The following is a 19,654-nucleotide window of genomic DNA, read 5'->3' as shown; positions in this document are numbered from 1 at the left end:
TCTGTGTGAACCTCCTGTCCCAGCCTCCCAAGCGTGGGGATTACAAGCGTGCGCCACCACGCCGGGCTTCATGTTGTCTTTAATATAGTCACACCCATGCTCTCCCGCCACTTCTTAACTCCTGACAACCACTGTTTTATATTTTTATAACTTTGACAGTTTGAGAATTTTATATAGTGGAATCATAAAGTATGCAACCTTTTGATATATATATTTTTTTCTCAGTCAGCATACTTTTCTGAAAATTCATTCAGGTTTTGTATGTATCAATAATTTCTTTCAGCCTGGGGATGTGGTTCAGTGGTAGAGCATTTGCTTAGCATGCGTTAGGCCTGGGTTTGATTCCCCAACACTTAAATAAAATTCGCTTCTTTTTATTATTTAGTAGTATTCCATGGTATACCTTCAACACAGTTTTATTTCCCTGTTTTTGTATTAGTATATACTGATTGCATATATCAGTGGAATTCAGTATAATATTTTCATACATTCTTATAGTATGAAACTATTCAACTGCTCTTTTCTACCCTCCTCGCCTCCTTTCCAATAGCTTAGTAATCACCATTTTTCAGATAGATTTTTTTTAGCTACTACCTATGAGATACAGCATGTGGTACTTGTCTTCCTGTGTCTGGTTTATTTCACTTATTTGTTTTGTTTTTTATTTCATTTCAGATATATATATATATATATATATATATATTCTTATATATTTTAGATATCAACCTTTTGTCAGAGGTACTTCTCCAAATATTTTTTCACATTCTGTACTGTTGTTTCTCTGCTGTGTTCTTTCCTTTGCTGTGCTGAAACTTTTTAGTTTATGAAATCTCATTTTTCTGTATAGTTTTTTTATTTCTGTGCTTTTGGGAACCTTTCCAGAAAATCAATGTCTCAAAAATCAGTGTCTCAAAGTGTTTTCCTATGTTTTTTTCTAGTAGGTTCAGAATTTTAGATCTTATATTTAGGTCTTTGGTCCATTTGTATAGGGTGAGAGATATATGTTACGTTTCAATCATCTACATGTGGATATCCAGTTTTCTTATTTTTTTTATTGAAGAGGCTGTCCTTTGTCTAGTGTACATTTATCTTTTATTCAGCGTATGTTTTGGCAGTTTTGTCTAGAACCAGTTGACTGCAGGTGTATGGCTCTTTTTTTTTTTTTTTCCAAGTCTGGGGATGGAATCCAGGGGCATTTGACCTCCAGGCTACACACCTACCCTATTTTTCTACTCTGTTTTGAAACACCAGGTCTCACTGAGTTGCTTAGGACCTCACTGAGTAGCTGAGGCTTTCCACGAAACACGATCCTCTATTCTTGGCCTCCCAAATGCTGGGATTACAAGCGTGCACCACCACACCTGGCTAGATGTATGGCTTTACTTTTGGGATCTCTATTCTGGTCCACTGGTCTACATGTCTGTTTTTATGTTGGTAGCATATTGACATAAAACATGGTGATTTTTATTACCATGGCTCTATAGTGTGTTTTGTGTGGTATATATTTGTGTGTAGTACTAGAAATTGAACCCAGAAGAATTCTACTTCTGAGATAAACCCCAGCCCTTTTTGTTATTTATTTATTTTATTTTGAATCATTTTGACTAATTTTGAATCATTTGATTAATCATTTTGAATATTATGACTAAGTTGCTGAGACTGGTTTTATTTTATTTATTTATTTATTTATTTATTTATTTACTTATTTATTTATTTTGCGGGTTTGGTGATAGAACCCAGGAGCATTCAACCTCCAAGCTACATACCCTGCCCTATTTGTGTGTGTGTGTGTGTGTGTGTGTGTGTGTGTGTGTGGTACTGGGGTTGGAACCCAGAGGCTTTCTACCTCCAGGCTATACTCCCAGACCTATTTTCTATTTTATTTGGAAATAGGGTCTCACTAAGTTGCTGAGAGCCTCACTAAGTAGCCGAGGCTGGCTTCTAACCTGTGCAATCCTCCTGTCTCATCCTCTCAAGCGCTGGGATTACAAGCGTGCGTCACCATGCCCAGCTCCCCTGCCCTATTTTTTATTCTTTATTTTGAAACAGAGTCTCACTAAGTTGTGGAGGCTGTCTGTGAACCACGATCCTCTGGTCTCAGCCTCCTGAATTCTGGGATTACAAATGTGCACCACAACATCCGACTCTGAGACTGGTTTTAAACCTGCAATCATCCAGTCTCAGCCTCCCAGTTACTGGGATTACTGGCTTTCATCACCACACCCAGCTTGTAGTGTGTCTTGAAATCAAGTACTGTGATGCCCCCACCATATATATATATATATATATATATATATATATATATGAGTATCAGTGGGTGTTTCCCAAAAGTTGGCATTTGCTATGCAAGCTTTTTTATCTATAAAATGGGATGGGGATAGTAATATAATACAGTTAAATAGTTGTGGGGTTTTTTTCCAGTTAATTAGGGTTAATTGAGATTGTGCATTTGAAAAAAATAGCTATATTATAAAGCACTCCCTCTTCAAGTGGTGGTTATTATTATAAGCTTGACTATAATAGGTCTTGAATCTGAATAGGCAGCTGTGTATGCTTATTGATTCCTATTCATGGAAAATGTGTTTGTTTATATCACATTTTCTATTTTTCCTTTTATTACCCACGTGGCCAAATTGTGAACTGCCATATTAATAAGACTCAAGCATATTTGTGAGGGTAGTTAGACTTAATGGTTTCCATCAAGTTGCTTTAATAGTTAGTTTTCAACAGATGGACAACTTACATTTGGCCATGTTCCTGTGATAGTTGTGATGATTGAAGTTTTCAACAGATGGCAGGCAAATACTTGGGAAAATACCCTTCCACTATTAATTGTTGTAAAAAAGACTTTTAGAGTACCAGAAAAATTAAAGTCTGTATTCCCAAGCCCTTAGCCTGTGCTGTTATAATCATAGCTTAGATGATTTGGAAGTTTCCATTTCTGGCACTCGAGTTTATTTTTAAATGAATGTACATATCTCCATTCAGATGAGATGATGAAGGACACTCTATTGTCAATTAGAAATTCAACATGCACACAGCATTAAATCTCCCTTTGATTGTGAATAGACATATGCAACTTCTTCTTGCTGAGTTATCTGCTTCTGAGCCATACATAGAAAATGTGACCTCTGTAAAAATCAACTGTCAGTGACTTATATTTTTTTTCTGAAGAGTATTGATTTAGAAGAAAAAGAAACTTCACCAATTTAGAATTTTCAGGCACATTTGTCAAAATGATGAACTCCCCAACCTTCCAAATTGTCCTCCTTCTGTTGACTGCCTTGCACTGTTTCTAGAATCAGTAAATGGGGAATCAAAGGAATCAGACAGTAAGTCAGGTAGGAAGGGGAATGGTGGAAATCGATGGTGGCATTTGTGATGGCAAAGGGCATCTGCTGATACTTAGTGGGTGGAAGCCAGAGTGTATACATGCGCTACAACACATGACACATTTCTGAACAAAAAGAAACGCCCAATATTCTATAGTACACTGAATATCTATTACACGTCCATTCAAATTTGGAACATATCTCTCCTTAAATTAAAGACAGAGTAAGTTTTGTAGTACCAGTTTTTTGCAGTTTTTTTTTTTTTTGGTTTTTGTTCTTAGTTCTATTTTTTAAACTTTTTATTGGTGCATTGTATTTATACCTCATAATGAAGCAAAAAACTTGTGTAGGCATAAATGCACACATCACCCAGCCAGGCCCCACCCAGCTCCCACCGCACTCCCTCCCCATCCCTCCCTCTTATGGTTGGCTTAGTGGTTGACTATGATATGAATAAGTACATCGTGTGCTTTAAAGAGTTTCCTTCTCCCCCCATCCTATCCCCATAGTTTCCTTATTTGCTCCTCTATAGGATATCCTTTTTCACCTGGAGTTCCTCCTATGACCCCTTTCACCTTAGCTTTCACATATTAGGGAAAGCATCCCAATTCTTAACTTTTTGTGACTGACTGATCTCGCTTAGCATAATGTCCTCAGGATATTAGCATTGGCCTATACCTCATCCTTGATTTTACTTTTTGGCATAGAAAAGGCTGAAAGACTCGTGATACTATGCTCCTGAATCCTAACTTTTTCCATGCTACCTGCAAGCATAGAGACACTTTATAATGCTTTTTAGCATAGTCTTGGACTGAGCATTTGCATAGTAACACAAATATATTACACATTTACTTTCCCTTTATTTCTCCTTTCTTTTCCAAATAGGGCATGTCTTAAAACATGTGTAAGTTAATTTTGTAGTAAGTTTTATTAATGAGTGAATTTTTGGATTTAAAGAATTAAAAAAATGCTTGAGTCACTGAAATTGATCAGGGTGAAGAAAGCACTGTTATAGGAAATTAAGCAAGAGCAGACAAATTTGTTCTCTCGTTGTCTACTTGTGCACACATAATTCGGTAGAATAAAAGGGCAATGGTGCAGATCTAAGTCTTTAGTAAGGAATGCAGGCTTGATAAATTCCGTATCCCCTTACTTCTGTGGACGTCTTACCCAGTTCTCTTTTGGCCATTTTTATCAGCTAGATCATCCTGTTGTCTTTTGTTGCAGATGGCGCTTAATAGTTGCTTCAGTGTGGACTATCCTGGCAACCCCCACCCAGGGGACTTGATTGAAGTGTTCCGTCCTGGCTATCAGCACTGGGCGCTCTACTTGGGTGATGGTTATGTTATCAACATAGCACCTATAGGTAAAGTTTGCTTCCAGGGGCTCCTGAGAGATTTTTAATTTTCTTGTAATAAGGAATTATGAGCAAAATAAAACAAGTAAAATGTAGACAGTTGATAAACCCAGAGAATCTGGGTTTTGGCAGGAATATTCTAAGACCACATTGTCATTGAAAATAAAACAAAGAACAATTAATATTAAAACTTAAAGCCTCTAGATTAATAGAAATCACAATAGTAAATAAATAACCAGCTGGGAAAGATTTTGTAATAAATGCAACTAAGTTCTGGGTCCTTAAAAATCATAAAAATAAATGATTTTCATTCATTCAACACCTATTGACATATTAGTTAGCTTGTGCTGCATGCCATTCTACGCACTAGGGATGCACAAACATCTCGCTGCATGGTGGTATATACATTTTAGTAGAGAGAGAATGAGTGAGTAAGAATAAAATACAAGAGTCATCATTCTAATAAATATAATCTGAAAGACCAATCATGTAACTTAGAGGAAAGAAGATTTTTTTTTTTATGGATTCAAGTTCAGTTCATGTGAGGCAAAGGACCATGAATTTCAGGGAGTGGAGAGAGGGAGAGCACATGGGCTGTGGTCCTCACATCATGGAGACTGGAAGCAAAAGAGAGAGCAGGGGAGAAGGAGCCATATATAATCCCAAAGACTGTTCTTCCTTCTCCAGCCACATCCTACCTGCCCAGGACACAACAAAGGTAAACTCATTATAATGGATTTATCCACTGCTGGGATTATAACCCTCCATACTCAATTATATCGACTCTAAACATTAATAAATGAGCCCTTTAGGGAATATTTTATATCTAACAGTGATGGCTTGCTCAGTTCTGGGCACAATAAATCCAGGCACTGAGTCCGCTCAGGACCGAGATTCTCTGAATGGTAGGCAAAGGCTTCGGTTATAGTTCTGCAGCTGCTTATCTGCAGTGATTTTTCCCTGTTTATGAAATAAACTCCTTTAAGTTCCTGTTCATGGCGCTAAAAGTGGAGATTCCTCTCTGGGAAAAATCTGAAATGATTGACATGGACAAATGCCTCTTGTGAAATTGGCAAAGTTTTGGGACTTCCGGGAAGATGGCGACCGAGAAAAGCGGGGCTTAAGAGCCCCGCTAACAACAAATCTCCATTACCACAAAATCAGTGCATTTCATAGCCAGAAAACACCATCACCAGAGAAACAAAAAAATCACCAGGCTCCAGAGAGAAAGCGGACTGAGAACAGAGCTCAGAGCCACAGAGGAGATACACCGGCCTCACGCCCGAAGACACGGCTGCAGCGTCATACTGCTGGTGGCAGCGGCGATTTCACCGGACGGCTACAGAAAGCCGAGGTGAGCCGCTGTGGAACAGACAGGCGAGATTTCTCGGTGAAGGAACATCTAAAGCTCCCAGTGGCTGAGCTCAGCACACACTGCAGGGATTCAGAGTGGAAATCAAAACCAAGAAGAAATACGCCAGCCTCACGGCTGAGGGCGTGACAGCGGCGCCATATTGCCACCGGCAGCAGCAGCAGCGAATTCACCGAGTCCAGTACAGCTACATCTGCGTACTCAAGAACAGTGAGTCAAATTGTGGGCCACAGAGGAGAAATCCCAGTACTGTACTACCTGGAACTTGACCCAGTGGGGGAGTGGCGGTGGCAGAGATATCACACCATAGGAGAACGTGCAACCTGACACCCCCCACAGTCTAAAGCAGCCTCTATCGACTCCCTGGGTTGGAGACTCTGTGATACGACCCAGTAAAGGAGTAGTGGGGTCTGAGATACTACTGACTCGAGATCCAGAACACCTTAAGTGAAGTCATAGTGAGCCAAGGGAAGAACCCAGAGAAGGCACAAACTTCCGAAATCATGGGAAAGAGGAATAATACTGGAGCAATGAATGCCCACAACCCCACAACATCAGAACCTGATAAAACAGAAAATCAGAGATTTCTAGAAGAGCAAATCAGGAAAATAACTGTAGAAATAATAGAGGTGCTTCGAAAAGAACTCAGAGAGAGCCAAAAAGAGATAAAGGATGCAATTAATGAAGTAAAGGCCTCAATTCAAAGCACAAACAACCGATTAGACCACATGGAGAACAGAATCTCGCTCTTAGAAGATGATCATTCCAAAAATGAACACATAGTTTCTAATCTAGAAAAAAATATCCAACAGCAGGAATCTGACATTGAAGAAATATGGGCCCATTTTAAGAGAGCTAACCTAAGAATAATTGGAATAGAGGAGGGAAAAGAAAGTGAAACCAAAGGGATCAACAATCTCTTCAAGGAAGTAATAGCAGAAAATTTTTCAAACATAGAGCAAGAGGTCGATACAGAGATCCAGGAAACTTATAGAACTCCCTTTAGACAGGATCGGAGAAGAGGATCCCCACGCCACATAATTGTCAAAATGACCAATGTGGAAGCCAAGCAGAGAATCTTAAAGGCAACAAAAACAAAGGGCCAAGTGACATTCAGAGGCAAACCAATTAGAATCACTCCAGACTTCCCAAACCAACTCATGAGAGCCAGAAGGGCTTGGAGTAACATATTCCAAACTCTGAAAGAAAACAACTTCCAGCCAAAAATTTCCTACCCAGCAAAACTTTCTATCAAATTAGATGGAGAAATAAGAAGCTTCCATGACAAACAGAAACCGAAGGAATTTATGTCTTCAAAACCAGCGCTAGAGAAAATACTCAAAGAGATTAACTACAAAGAAGAAATAGGTAACACACACCAGAACCAGAGAAATAAGATTTTCCATCCAACAGACAACTAAGATTGGTTATCTGTGGAGATTCATTATTTATGTTAGTATCTTACCTATCTCTAAATTGCATTGTTTGCCTTTATTGTTAATTTTTAGGATTTCTAGTTGGAATATTAATATACCTTCAGATATAGCATTTGGAAATATTTTATCCCATTCTATTAGTAACTTTTAACTCTGTTTACATTGTCTTTGGATATACAATATATTTTTTTTATTTTTTAGGGAGTTTGTATACTCTTCTGTTGCCTGTGCCATTGAAATCATAACCAAGAAATCACTGCCAATTTCAATGTTGTGAAGTTTTATGACCTAGATTTTCTCCTAAAAATCTATAGTCTTAAGATTTATATTTAGGTCTTTTATCTATTTTGAGTTAATATTTGTATATGGGATTAGGTAAGGGTCCAATTTTATTCTTTTCCATGTAATTATTATTTTTCAACAATATTTAGTTAAAAGATTATTATTTCCACCACCAAATGTTCGTGGAAACCTTGTCAAAAATAACTTGACAATATAGGGAAGAGTTTAGCTCTGGGCTTGTATTTAACTCCAATGGTTTATATATCTGCCTTTAGAACAGTACTACACTGTTTCAATTATTGTAGCTTTATATGGTTTGAAATCAGAAAATATATATCTTCTAGCTTTGTTCTTTTTCAAGATCGTTGTGGGTATCTAGAGTCCATATTCCATATTAGGATAGATTTTTTTTCTGAAAAATAAATATATAAATATATGATAGTTTCACCAAAAAAAAAATAGAAAAAAAAATTCTCTGGTAAGAAAGAAAGTAAAAAGAAATATTGAAATGTTATCTTTAAGTCATCAAAAGTTTGGTATCAGACAAATGAAACTGCTATGTGAAATTATCATTTTAAGTTTGGATAAATTGCTATAATACTAGATGTCAACCACTAAGCCAAGCATGGGAGGGAGTGATGGGGAAAAAATGGGGTGGGGATCGGGTGGGGGCTGACTGGGCGATGTGTGCTTGTATGTCTACAAAAGTTTGTATCCCACTATGATGTATGAATACAGTGCACCAATAAAAAATTTAAAAAAAAAGAAATTGGCAAAGTTTTAATTTTCATAACTGGTACTTATACCCTTATCCCCATTGTAAACACCAAAGGACAATAGTGAGGCATTAAGTGTAAACAAGATAAACAGGATAAAAGAAGATCCATGGCATCACAGTTTAAGATTCGTCTGGGACCTCGCAATTACATTTAACCCCATTGGCTTTTTGTGATTTAAATCAGGTTTCTAGCCTCACAGGTGAACCCAAATGGGCAAGGTCCAGAGTCCGGAAAGGCCGGGGTCACACCCAAAGTCTGTTTTGGAGAAATTCAGTCTTCTAGGATCTCCTTTAATCCTTTCGGAGTTTTTTGTCCCTAGGGCTTAGTCCATGCCCTCCTCTGCCTATCAAGATCCATAGGGCTGTGGTGAGGATTCATCCAGTCCTGTCTGCTCCACCATCCCCTATAAGGCAATACCTATATTACAGTTAGTAGACAGGGAAAAAACATTATAACACAGGTGATCGGATTTCTATAATTGTTCTTTAATGCATAATCTTGAAGCAGACTTTTGGGATTTTACTGTCCTGCTGCTGAGTCACAAATGGTAGGCTTTTGTTAAGTTGAGGCTAGAAAAGAACTTATTAGCATCTCTTAAGAGGGAAGCAAATGGCCCAGATTTTACATTTCTTTGGGAAATGGAGCAAAAGGTAGAAAATTGTTTTTGCAGCCTCCCCTGCTGGCAGAGAGGTACTGGGAACTAATCTTTAGATCAAAGGACCTGCTGCAGAAGGGCCGAGAGGAATTTTGCAGCCCTTGAAATCTGACTGCCCTTTATTAAAGCTGGAACAATACAGAGAAAGTCTGAGGGCTCAGACATTTTACTAGAAAATTTATCTTTCATGGACTCAACGTCTTCCACAGTCCTAATTCTTGGGATCCCGTTTTACATCATTGGAGCTTATTTGTATAGAATTCTAAGAACAGGGAGTATTTTTGCTAAAGATGATGCTTCCTCCTTGGGGCTTGCTTCCGTGAAGCTTTTTGCCAATAATACAAGCGTTTCTCACACACGTATATGCCGAGAAAGGACGGTGGCATCTAACTACAACAAAAAGTAAATATTAGAAGGGAAAAAGTGATAAGGAAAAAATCAATCAAGGAAGTGAGCTAAAATGTGCTAAAGGCAGGGAGATGGGGGTGAAGGGACTGTGGTTTCAAATGAAATGGTTAGAAAAATTTCATAAGAAAGAAATGTTTGAGAAAAACTTGAAAGAGGTGAGAAAACCAGTTAGACTATATCTGGGGAAATGTTATCCCAGGGTAAGAGGATAGAAAAACACTCAAATCCCAACAAACAGATAGACAAAGAATTGTGAACATTTTGAAAAAAAAATTTAAAAAAAACGGAGAGCCAATGTTAAGGCATGTTTAAAATTTTTTCATCTTTGTAGTCGTTGAAAATAATAAAATACTGCAGAGACAGATTTCATGCCTGTCTCATTAGCAAAGGATAAAGAATGATAACAATCTATGCTGGTATAGGAATAGTGAAATGAACACAAAGATATTGTTGATGGAAATACAAGCTGATAAATAATGTCATTCACTAAATCAATTTAACAGCATGTGTTAATAGTCTTAGGAGAGTGTATATACTGAATCTGTAATTGTCCTTTCAAGAGTCTGGGGAGATGCTTAGAAATGTGGATGAATACGTCTGTGTAAGGGTCTTCATTTGTATTTAATTTATAATAGTTTTTAAAGTGGCTTAATATTCAATAGGGGATGAATAAACAAATTATGATTCAGCCACAGGATGTTAGATATCTGTATTTGTCAGAATTTTTTAGTTGCATGTAACAGAAATAAAACTAGAATTAGCTTAAAAAGGCAAAAAGGTAAATTCATTGCTTCACTGAGGAAAGCTGCAGAAAGGGTAGAGGCAATGTTGGCATCTGAGACATCTGGATCTAGGGGACTGAATGTGATCAGGACTCTTGGATCACGTCTGCATTCTTCTTTCTAAGTGTTTATTCTCCCAGGCTTTGTATTTCTAAGGAACTGGAGACTATAGGCAATCTCAAAGTCTCATTTTGAAAGTTTGTGACTCAGCGAGAAAGAGCTATTTCCTGTTGCAGTTCAAACATCATGGAGAACCACTTTGATCAGTCCATCACGAGTCCTAAGCCATCTTGGACCATCACTGTACCCAGAAGAATAAGATACTGTGACTGGCACAGACAGTCATTTCCAGGAAGAAATAGGCAATGGTTGGGTGTGGTAACAGATAAAAACAAAGGCTATCATAACTGCCATTAAAAAACAGTTCCTGGACATGTTTAACTATATCTTGATGGTTCAATTATAACATTTATTTGAAAATTTCAAATTAAAATGCAGTATGTAATGCCAGTTTGCAAAAGAATAATATGTACACACATGGAGGCACACACATGCATGTACCTATACTCATGTATGGAAAAGGGACAGGATAAAGTTATACCAAAGTAATAATGGTTATTTCTGGGTGGTAGGGTAATGTGTAATTTATATTTATATGTTTATGCTTTATTTTTTAGTATTTTCTAAACATTTAAAAACACAAATTAATTTATTTATTAGGAAAATTATATGCAAATGACAAATAACCTGAAGCATTTTCCCTCAAAATACCTTTAAAGAAAGTTTTATAGGCCTGAATTGCATTACCATGTGAAGTTCTGAGAATTTTTCATAACATTTTTTTGCAAAATTTTGAATTATTTGCTTCTTGCTTTAGAATAGTATAAATGTAAATGACAAATAAAACATTTACAGTTATAGCTGTTAATTTCTAAGTTCAGATCATTAATGCTAAGTAAGCTTATATTTCCACATTATCTCTACAGTTTTCACATCTGGAAAAAATATGAGATTTTTGCTTTTATTTTCTATTATGAAACTCTATAGTAATGTTTCTACGTGACATTCCATATCAGTGTAGTTCAAGGCATTGAGTTTTAGTCCTATAGATTGAAACTGAGCTATTTCTATTATTAGTGACTATATTTTCCAAGTCAGTTTGCCACTCTGAACTTCAATGTCTTCATTTTTTCATTGAGTTAATTAAAAATGTTTAGTAATTCTAGTAGAATAAATATATTCATAATGTGAAGAACATTCAGTGTGTAAGATACTGACAGTGCTGTTTCATTGGGAAGGAGGATAGGCAAAAAGATAAATGAAAGAAAGCTTACTTTCAGTCATTACTTAAAAGCAAGATTTATCATTGATGCTGGTCATGAGAAATCCTTCCTCTTATGAGTCACCTGAACATGGCCAGGCATAGGGGTGGTGGACAGTTGGAAAGAGATCGGGTCCTGGTATTAGAGCTGTGCCCTGAGGAATTTTCTGTCCAGCCTCAGGTAATGTTAAGGACAGGCCATGATACAGAGTTTCTTGGAAGCCTAAGCAAATCGTTTCCCAAGAGAGGCAGTTATGATAGAGTGGCTGGGCACAGGACCTTGTGATAGGTATGTAGTATACCCCAGGTAGCCACATCCGGTGCATAGTACCTGTTAAAATTAGCTTCAGATCCAGGAATTTAGTTTCTTGCCCAAATGAACTGGCAAGAGAAAAGTGGGACCCCAGCTTGATCCAAGCTGATTCCTCATGGTACTGGGTTATCATGCACATTTCAGAACAGAAAATTGGGCCTCAGATGGAAGTCTATTTGAAAGAATAAGTACATAAAGAGGTGGTCAGGATGTTAAGGGGATGGGAGTGCAGCTTATGTATAAGACCAGCCTGGTATCATAATGTTCTAACCTTCCTTATATTAGCTGGAAAGGTTCAGATGCCAGAAAATAAACTGCATATAGAAAAAGTAGACAAAATCTCACCTGCATTGTGTTAGAAACACACACCAAGATATCCAGTAATAACATCAATTGATAGAGAACATATTTCCCAAGAATAGGAAGAATGTTCTGACCCTACTTGTTCTCCAGGAAGATCATACATTTTCAGAAAAATTATCTCATATTCTCTGTCATACAGTACTAAATGTTATTGGTAATGCCTATGGAATGAGAGCTTGTAGCTGATCAGATTAAATGGTTTCAGATTTGATGGTATATAAGAAGCAGAGCTAGGTCTAAGGATGCCAGTGTTTCCAAAGTCTTTAGATGGCATTGGAGTTCACTGGACTGAGTCACTAAGCCTTGCTAACCAGAATTATCCTTGCAGATGGCATCCCTTCTACATTTACAAGTGCGAAGTCTGTGTTCAGCACAAAGGCCCTGGTGAAGATGCAGCTCTTGAAGGAGGTAGTGGGAAGAGACACATATAGAATAAACAATAAATACGATGAAACATACACCCCTCTCCCTGTGGATGAAGTCATGCAACGATCAGAGTTTGTTATTGGACAGGAGGTGGCTTATGACTTATTGGTCAACAACTGTGAACATTTTGTGACTCTGCTTCGCTATGGAGAAGGAGTTTCAGAGCAGGTGAGTTTTCATCAGGTTACCTGAAAAGGTTAACCTTGAGAAAATAGTAATTACTGGCTATAATGAAGTTCCCCGGCCTCAAATAAAATGAAAAGAACATGAAAACACTAAAGGACAGAGAAGGAGATTGAGTTGTTCAAGGTCATGTGGTAAGGTAATGATCACATTGAGAATAGAAGGTGGTCAGGATCATGGATTTGGGGCTAGAAGGGACTTGGTTCTTTAATAGAACCAAGACCTAGCTTTCTGTCTTTTCCCCATTACTCCACCATAACAGCAGTCTCAAACCAAATAACTTATGGACTGAAAAGAATATGCTAAAAGGGATAATGGCTGTTTTGAGTGGCATTTAATTTACTGAAATCATAGATGGTCATGCTGAGATTCTTTTTCAGTGACAGAGTCCAACTGATGACATAGCTTGATGAGTTAGGAAATATATTCTTCTTTCCCTGCAATGCTAGCTTTTAATGAAAATGTGTGCTTCTAAGTAGGTCCTCTGACTCATTGAGCTTTTGGATGACCTTGCATGAATAATTGACTTTAAAGTACTTTGCAATTTTGGAAGTTACTACCACGATTTTGTAGTATTACAAATTTCCTGCTAGCTGCATGTTTACATCTGATGCCCTTTCTCTACCCATTCTCCTACCAACCAAGTCCATGATTGTTGTCCTAGACCAAAGATTTATTAAGGGAATCCAAGGTAACGAATACATAAAACTATTACAGGAGGAAGTCTTCTTCATTCAAAATACATACAAAAGTATTAATTTTTAAATTAAAATGCCAAAAATAGTCTCACAGCTATTAAACTCCTGGGAGTTGATACCTATAAAAACCTTCAAAAAAGAGATCGAAAGTTCAAAGAATAATATCATAAAACTTTAATGATATTTTAATAACTCAAATTTATTCAAGACTTCAAACATCTTGAAATGGTGGATCAATCATATCAACTTTTATTCCAAGAAATGAGATTTCCTTTTCACAAAAGCTTGGAAAAAGTAGGAGTTAAAACATAATGAAAGGGTGCATTTGTTTTCATTAGGAAATAATTTAATTGGAAATTTATTCTCATTAGGAAATACATTAGCATAATGAATGTCCTACTCATATGTAATGATAAATCACTTTTCATCCAGAACATAGAGGACACACAAAAATTCCTCTTCACTTTTATATTGAAACCAGTGGTATAGATAGGAAATAGGTTCTTTTTCTTGTCTTTGTTAATGATGAAGTTTTTCACTTCACTCAGCAAGTAATATTCTTATTTATTTATTTAATTTTCAGAAATGGAAAGATATTAAGTCAAAGGATACAAATTTCAGTTGCCTGAGATAAATTAGTCCAGAGATCTATAGTGCAATATAGTGCTCATGATCAATAGTACTGCTTTGTATACTTAAAATTTTGCTAAGATGTTAGAACTTATATTAAGAATTCTTACCATGAAAGGAAAAAACCCCCAAACACAACAACAACAGCAACAGCAGCAGCAATCAAAATAACAAAACCTAGCAAAAGCAGTAGGGAATATTTTGGAGGTGATAGGTAAGTTTATGGCATTGAGTGTGATGATTTTATGGTGTGTATCTATTTCCAAATACATCAACTTGTATCCATTTTATATATGAATATTTATGTCTACAAACTTTTGCATATTAATTCTATTTCAATAAGTAAAAATATTATTAAATTAAAAACTATTAAGATCATCTTGCTTTTACTCAAATTTTTAATTCATCATCTTCTCACCTTTCATACCCATGAAAAATTAATCAACAAATAGTACCACTTGCCTCCAGCAGGTTCTGATGAGAATGGCTCAGTGATAGCCCTGAGCATACCTAAATTTTAGTGTCCTGCTGATCTAATCTAGAACCACATCTTCAGAAACACTTAAGCTGAATGACCCTGGGTGCATTATTTGTCTGTTTTCTACTTTATCTACAGAGGTTTTTAAAATATTTTAGGACATATTTGAGATCCCGTATCATACTATGTTATTATTATTCATCCTAGTAAACATATACCTGTACTTGATATTATTTTAATTATATTATTTTAGAAATTATATAGATCTTTGTTAGATTCAATAATAGGTAACAGAAACTACAGAACTTGGATCAATAATTAAGTGTATTCCTACTAAATAATAGTAGTATTAGATTCATTTTAGGTCCCCTTAAAGCTTAGAGATCTTTAATTTAGAAATGTTTTGGTGCTGATCAGATTTTTTTTCTCTCTATGACCAAAACACCTGACAAGAGCAACTTAGAGGAGAAAAGGTTTATTTGGGCTCATGGTGTTAGAGGTTTAGTTCATAGTTGGCCAGCTCCAAGGCAGAAATCATGGGGAACCAGAGGGCAGGAGCAGTTCCAGGGACAGATAGAATCCTCAAGGTCACACCCGAAGTGACTCACCTTCTCTAGCCATGTCTCACCCCTGAGCCTTGGTGCACTGGAAACAAGGCCTTCAACACCTGAGCTTTTTTTTTAATTTTTGAGGGGAGAGTAATTCCAGATTATTTTCATGGGAAATGACTATGTACTTCTACAATTTAAAAATAACAAATGCATACAAATTATTAGAATTGAAGGATTTGGTCCCATCTTTTGTTTTCTTTGTGCTTTTCTGTATTTAAAAAATTAAGGCAATTTTTAGAGCAGCTTATAGAATCACAGCAATATTGAACCTACAGAGTTCCCTCCCTTAACTACAAATACAACAGCCTTCTTCTCCAACAGCATCTCACATCAGGGTGGAATATTTCTTAAAATTGGTGAGCCACCTTGACAAGCAATTGTTAGCCAAAGTCCAGAGCTTGCATTTGGATTCACTCTTTGTAATGACAATGCAAATTTGTAATGACATATATCCACCATTATAACATGATAATAGCTTCCCAGTACTAAAAAAAATTTTTCTGTGTTCCACCTATTCATTCTTCCCTTTCCCCAGATCTCTGGAAACCATTGACTTTTTTTTTTTTTAACAGTTCCTATGGTCTTGTCTTTTCTAGAATAATGGGATAATGTAGCCTTTTAAGTTGCTTGTAGCCCTTTCAAGTTGCTTTCTTTAACTTTGTGATATGAATTTAAGGTTTTTTCCATGGATATTAGTGGCTTGATAGCCAATTTATTTTTAGCACTGAGTACTATTCCATTGTATCAATCTACTACAGCTTATTTTCCTTTTACCCATTGAAAGACATCTTGGTTGCTTATGAGTTTGTGCTGTAGATGATAAAATTGCTATATGAACATCTATGCATAGTTTCCTACCTTCTTTAGGTAAACTCAAGGAATGTGATTGCTAGATCATATGTTTATTTTTGTAAGAAACTGTCAAACTGTCTTCCAAGGTAGCCATACATTTTGTATTCCCACCAGCAATGAATAAGAGTTCCTGTTGCTCCATGTCCTCACCAGGATCTATGATGTCAGTGTTTGGGATTTAATCTATTCTGATAGACATGTATTGGTATGTTATTATTTATTGTCTTAGTTTGCAGTTTCCTAATGCATATGCTACTGGGCATCTATTCATACGCTTATTTGCCCTACTTATATCTTCTTTGGTGATGTTGTCTCTTGACATTTTTTACCTGTTTTCAAACCCCAGAGGGTTTTAAGAATTCTTTGTATATTTTGGATTCAGTCCAAACATTTTTTTTTAAGATATATGTTGTCGTGCCAGGCGTGGTGGCGAACGCTTGTAATCTCAGCATTTGGGAGGCTTAGATCACGGTTCGCAGACAGCCTCAGCTACTACCTAGTGAGGCCCTTTGAAACTCAGTGGGATACTGTTTCAAAATAAATAATAAAAAAAACAGGGCTGAAGGTGTAGCTTGGAGGTAGAATGCCCCTGGGTTTATCCCCAGTACCACACGCACACACATGCACGAGCGCACACACACACACACACACACACACACACACACACACACACACACCATGTGTCTTGTTATGAGATGGCCACACCCTTGAGGATGCCTGGACAAGCCAACTAATGACTGCACCCTGCCTGTGATCCAGTGACTGTAGCCTTGGAATTTCAGGAAGAGATGCTTGATAAACTCTGATGTCATCTGTGCCCCTGCCATCCTGATATCTGTCTATACACAGGCAGTCCAAATGAGATAATGTTTCCCTGAGCATACACAGATTCTCAGAGTAAGGACTTCATTATGACCCACCTACAGAAGGCCTTGCAAAAGATAAAGTGTGCAGAGACAGATTTGGTGACCTTATAATCCTAAGTAAGCCCTGAAGTAAAGAGTTCCTGCATTTGCTGGTTCACTAAGAACATCTTAAAGTGTTAAAATCCTGCGCAGGTCAGATCACATCAGATATAACTCCAAGTGATTGTCTCAGTTATATGGAAGTTTGTTATCTGAAATGAGACTTGAAGCAAATGAGCATTTGAGGTTTGGGAAATGTGTGCATTCTTGAAAGTGGTTTTATTATATTGATATCTTCCCTGGGATCTCATGGAGTTTTTGGCTTGGAATCAAGTTTCTCATCCCCTCTCCAAGTCTATTATAGTCATGAGATTTCTCTAACATGTTTCTAGAAACCAAAAGATGCCTAGTCAGTTAGGCTGCATCTCACTTGGCCTCCCCAAGGCTGCACCCTGATGTCATTTGGCACTTGTGTTTGAAGTCACCTGTTGTACTTCCATGCTTTTTCATTGCCTGCCCATTTCCCTGTATCACTTTCTTAGGAGCTCAGCATCTACCTGGAGTTGTACTAGGGTTGGGCTGGGTTTATAATCCTTTATCTCTGCTAATTATAAACTTGGCTCCCTCTTTGGAATTTATTCTGTATCCTGCATTTCCCTGCAGGGAGATGGTATGTGGATAGCTTCATGCTTTAGTAAGTTCTTATTCTCTTGGGGAATAACTTAGGTAGTAGTTAGTTAAAAATTACAAGTAAAGCCGGGTGTGGTGGCGCACACTTGTAATCCCAGCATTCGGGAGGCTAAGACGGAGACCGGAGGATCACGGTTCGCGGACAGCCTCAGTTACTTAGTAAGGCCCTCTGCAATTCAGTGAGACGCAGTTTCAAAATAAAGAATAAAAAATAGGGCACAGGGTGTGGCTTGGAGGTCGAATGGCCCTGGGTTCCATCCAAGACCCGCCCCCCAAAAAAATTACAAGTAAGATGAAAAAGCAAATAAAAGTACAATTATAAGCTAATGTAGGATTTGTCAGATCTCCTTCACAACTGGAGGTTGGAGCAGAGGCAGGGAATCACAATGAGAGGCATTGTCCCTGCAGACTATAGGAGAGTATAATGGAGGGAATGCTTACTTCAAATGCATGGAACAAATGTTGCTACCAGTATTGCTACCATGTGACTCTCTTGGCCCCAGCCCTTTTTGTCTGTTCCCAGCAGGGAAGCACCATATGTGTAATAAGTGACTGGAAGGCTCAGTGGTGGGTGCCTATAGGTTAGACAGAGGGTGCACTCAAATGTGATGTGGGTCATTTTTGCAGTAGTTGGACTGGCTCCCAGTTATTTGCAAATAAAATGTTTTGCATTACTTTAAAGCCCTGATCCTTAAATCCTAGAAAATAAATGTTGTTTTCAGAATACCTGATGACTCTGAAGTCTACAAATGTGACCTTTGGGTCATAAAATAGTACTCAAACCCATGCAGATGGAAGGCAATATTAGTTGAGTGCCATGAACACCATGAATATTCATTAGGTCTCTCATCATGATGATGATTAATGCCCTTAAAACTATAAATGTCTGAACCTCTTTATGGACAATTGAGCTTGACAGTGGTTTACTTTATTTTGTCTATATGATAAATTAATTTGACATGATAGTTAACATCAGTATTGACTTTTCTTGAAGTTTGTTTATTAAAAAGGGAATTGTGTGTACCAAATTAGAGCTTATAGGCATTTACCTCAGATCACATCCCTAAACTATTTTACTGACAGACATTCTGTAGTAAGAGAAACATATACATACATACTGTACTCACCCTGAAACAGATTCAATCAAACCAGTTTGGGTTGGGGACTGTAGGGACTGCAAAAGGGAAAACATGGGTTGCAGAAGACCCAGCTTACCTCTAAACATCTTAGTTTATATAACCTTGGGAAAATCACTTATAAGCTCCAAAGTTTTTCAGATCATGGGCAGTGCTACCTCTCTCACCAGTATACTTGATGATTAATAAGACTGTGTTCATAATGAGTGTATAAACTGTCAAGTGCTTGAAAATATGGAAAATATATACTAATATATATTTATGTCTTTTGAATAATTATAAAAACTCTAATTTTATTTTCTTCATCTTCATGTAGTATTGACATTAAAATTTAAAATATATCCATTGTACATTAAAAGAGGTGTTCAGTTTAGAAAACAAACTAAAGCTTTATTTAAGACACCAAAATGTCTTGCGAATAAGATGTGTTTTTTGTTTCTTGTTCCCTTTTAGGCCAACCAAGCAATAAGTACCATTGGATTGGTGACAGGTGCTATTGGTGTCTTCTCATTCCTGGGCTTGTTTCCAAAAAGAAAAAGAGCAGAATACTATTAACAATTTATTGAAGAGATATTGGAACTGAAGGCATTTGTAAGGAAGGAAAAAAACCTGGATGAATACTTATTTTCAATGCATCATTATTGT

The 19,654-nt window shown here is 37.1% G+C and overlaps 1 protein-coding gene across 1 annotated transcript; it reads left to right on the top strand.

Annotated features, from left to right (window-relative positions):
* Positions 1-4,559: 4,559 nt before the first annotated feature.
* Positions 4,560-19,564, top strand: PLAAT1 (phospholipase A and acyltransferase 1; the record flags this gene model as incomplete). Its single annotated transcript, XM_080695466.1, has 3 exons — positions 4,560-4,698; positions 12,729-12,994; positions 19,463-19,564. 3 exons carry the CDS (start codon positions 4,560-4,562, stop codon positions 19,562-19,564), a joined length of 507 nt encoding a protein of 168 aa, XP_080551592.1.
* Between the last annotated feature and the right edge of the window lie 90 nt (positions 19,565-19,654).

The sequence above is a fragment of the Muscardinus avellanarius genome, assembly GCF_963383645.1.
Source record: "Muscardinus avellanarius genome assembly, chromosome: 5".
In the NCBI taxonomy this organism is placed as follows: Eukaryota; Metazoa; Chordata; class Mammalia; order Rodentia; family Gliridae; genus Muscardinus; species Muscardinus avellanarius.
Note: the sequence above shows the minus strand (reverse complement) of the source record. Positions and strands in the feature narration are given on the sequence as shown.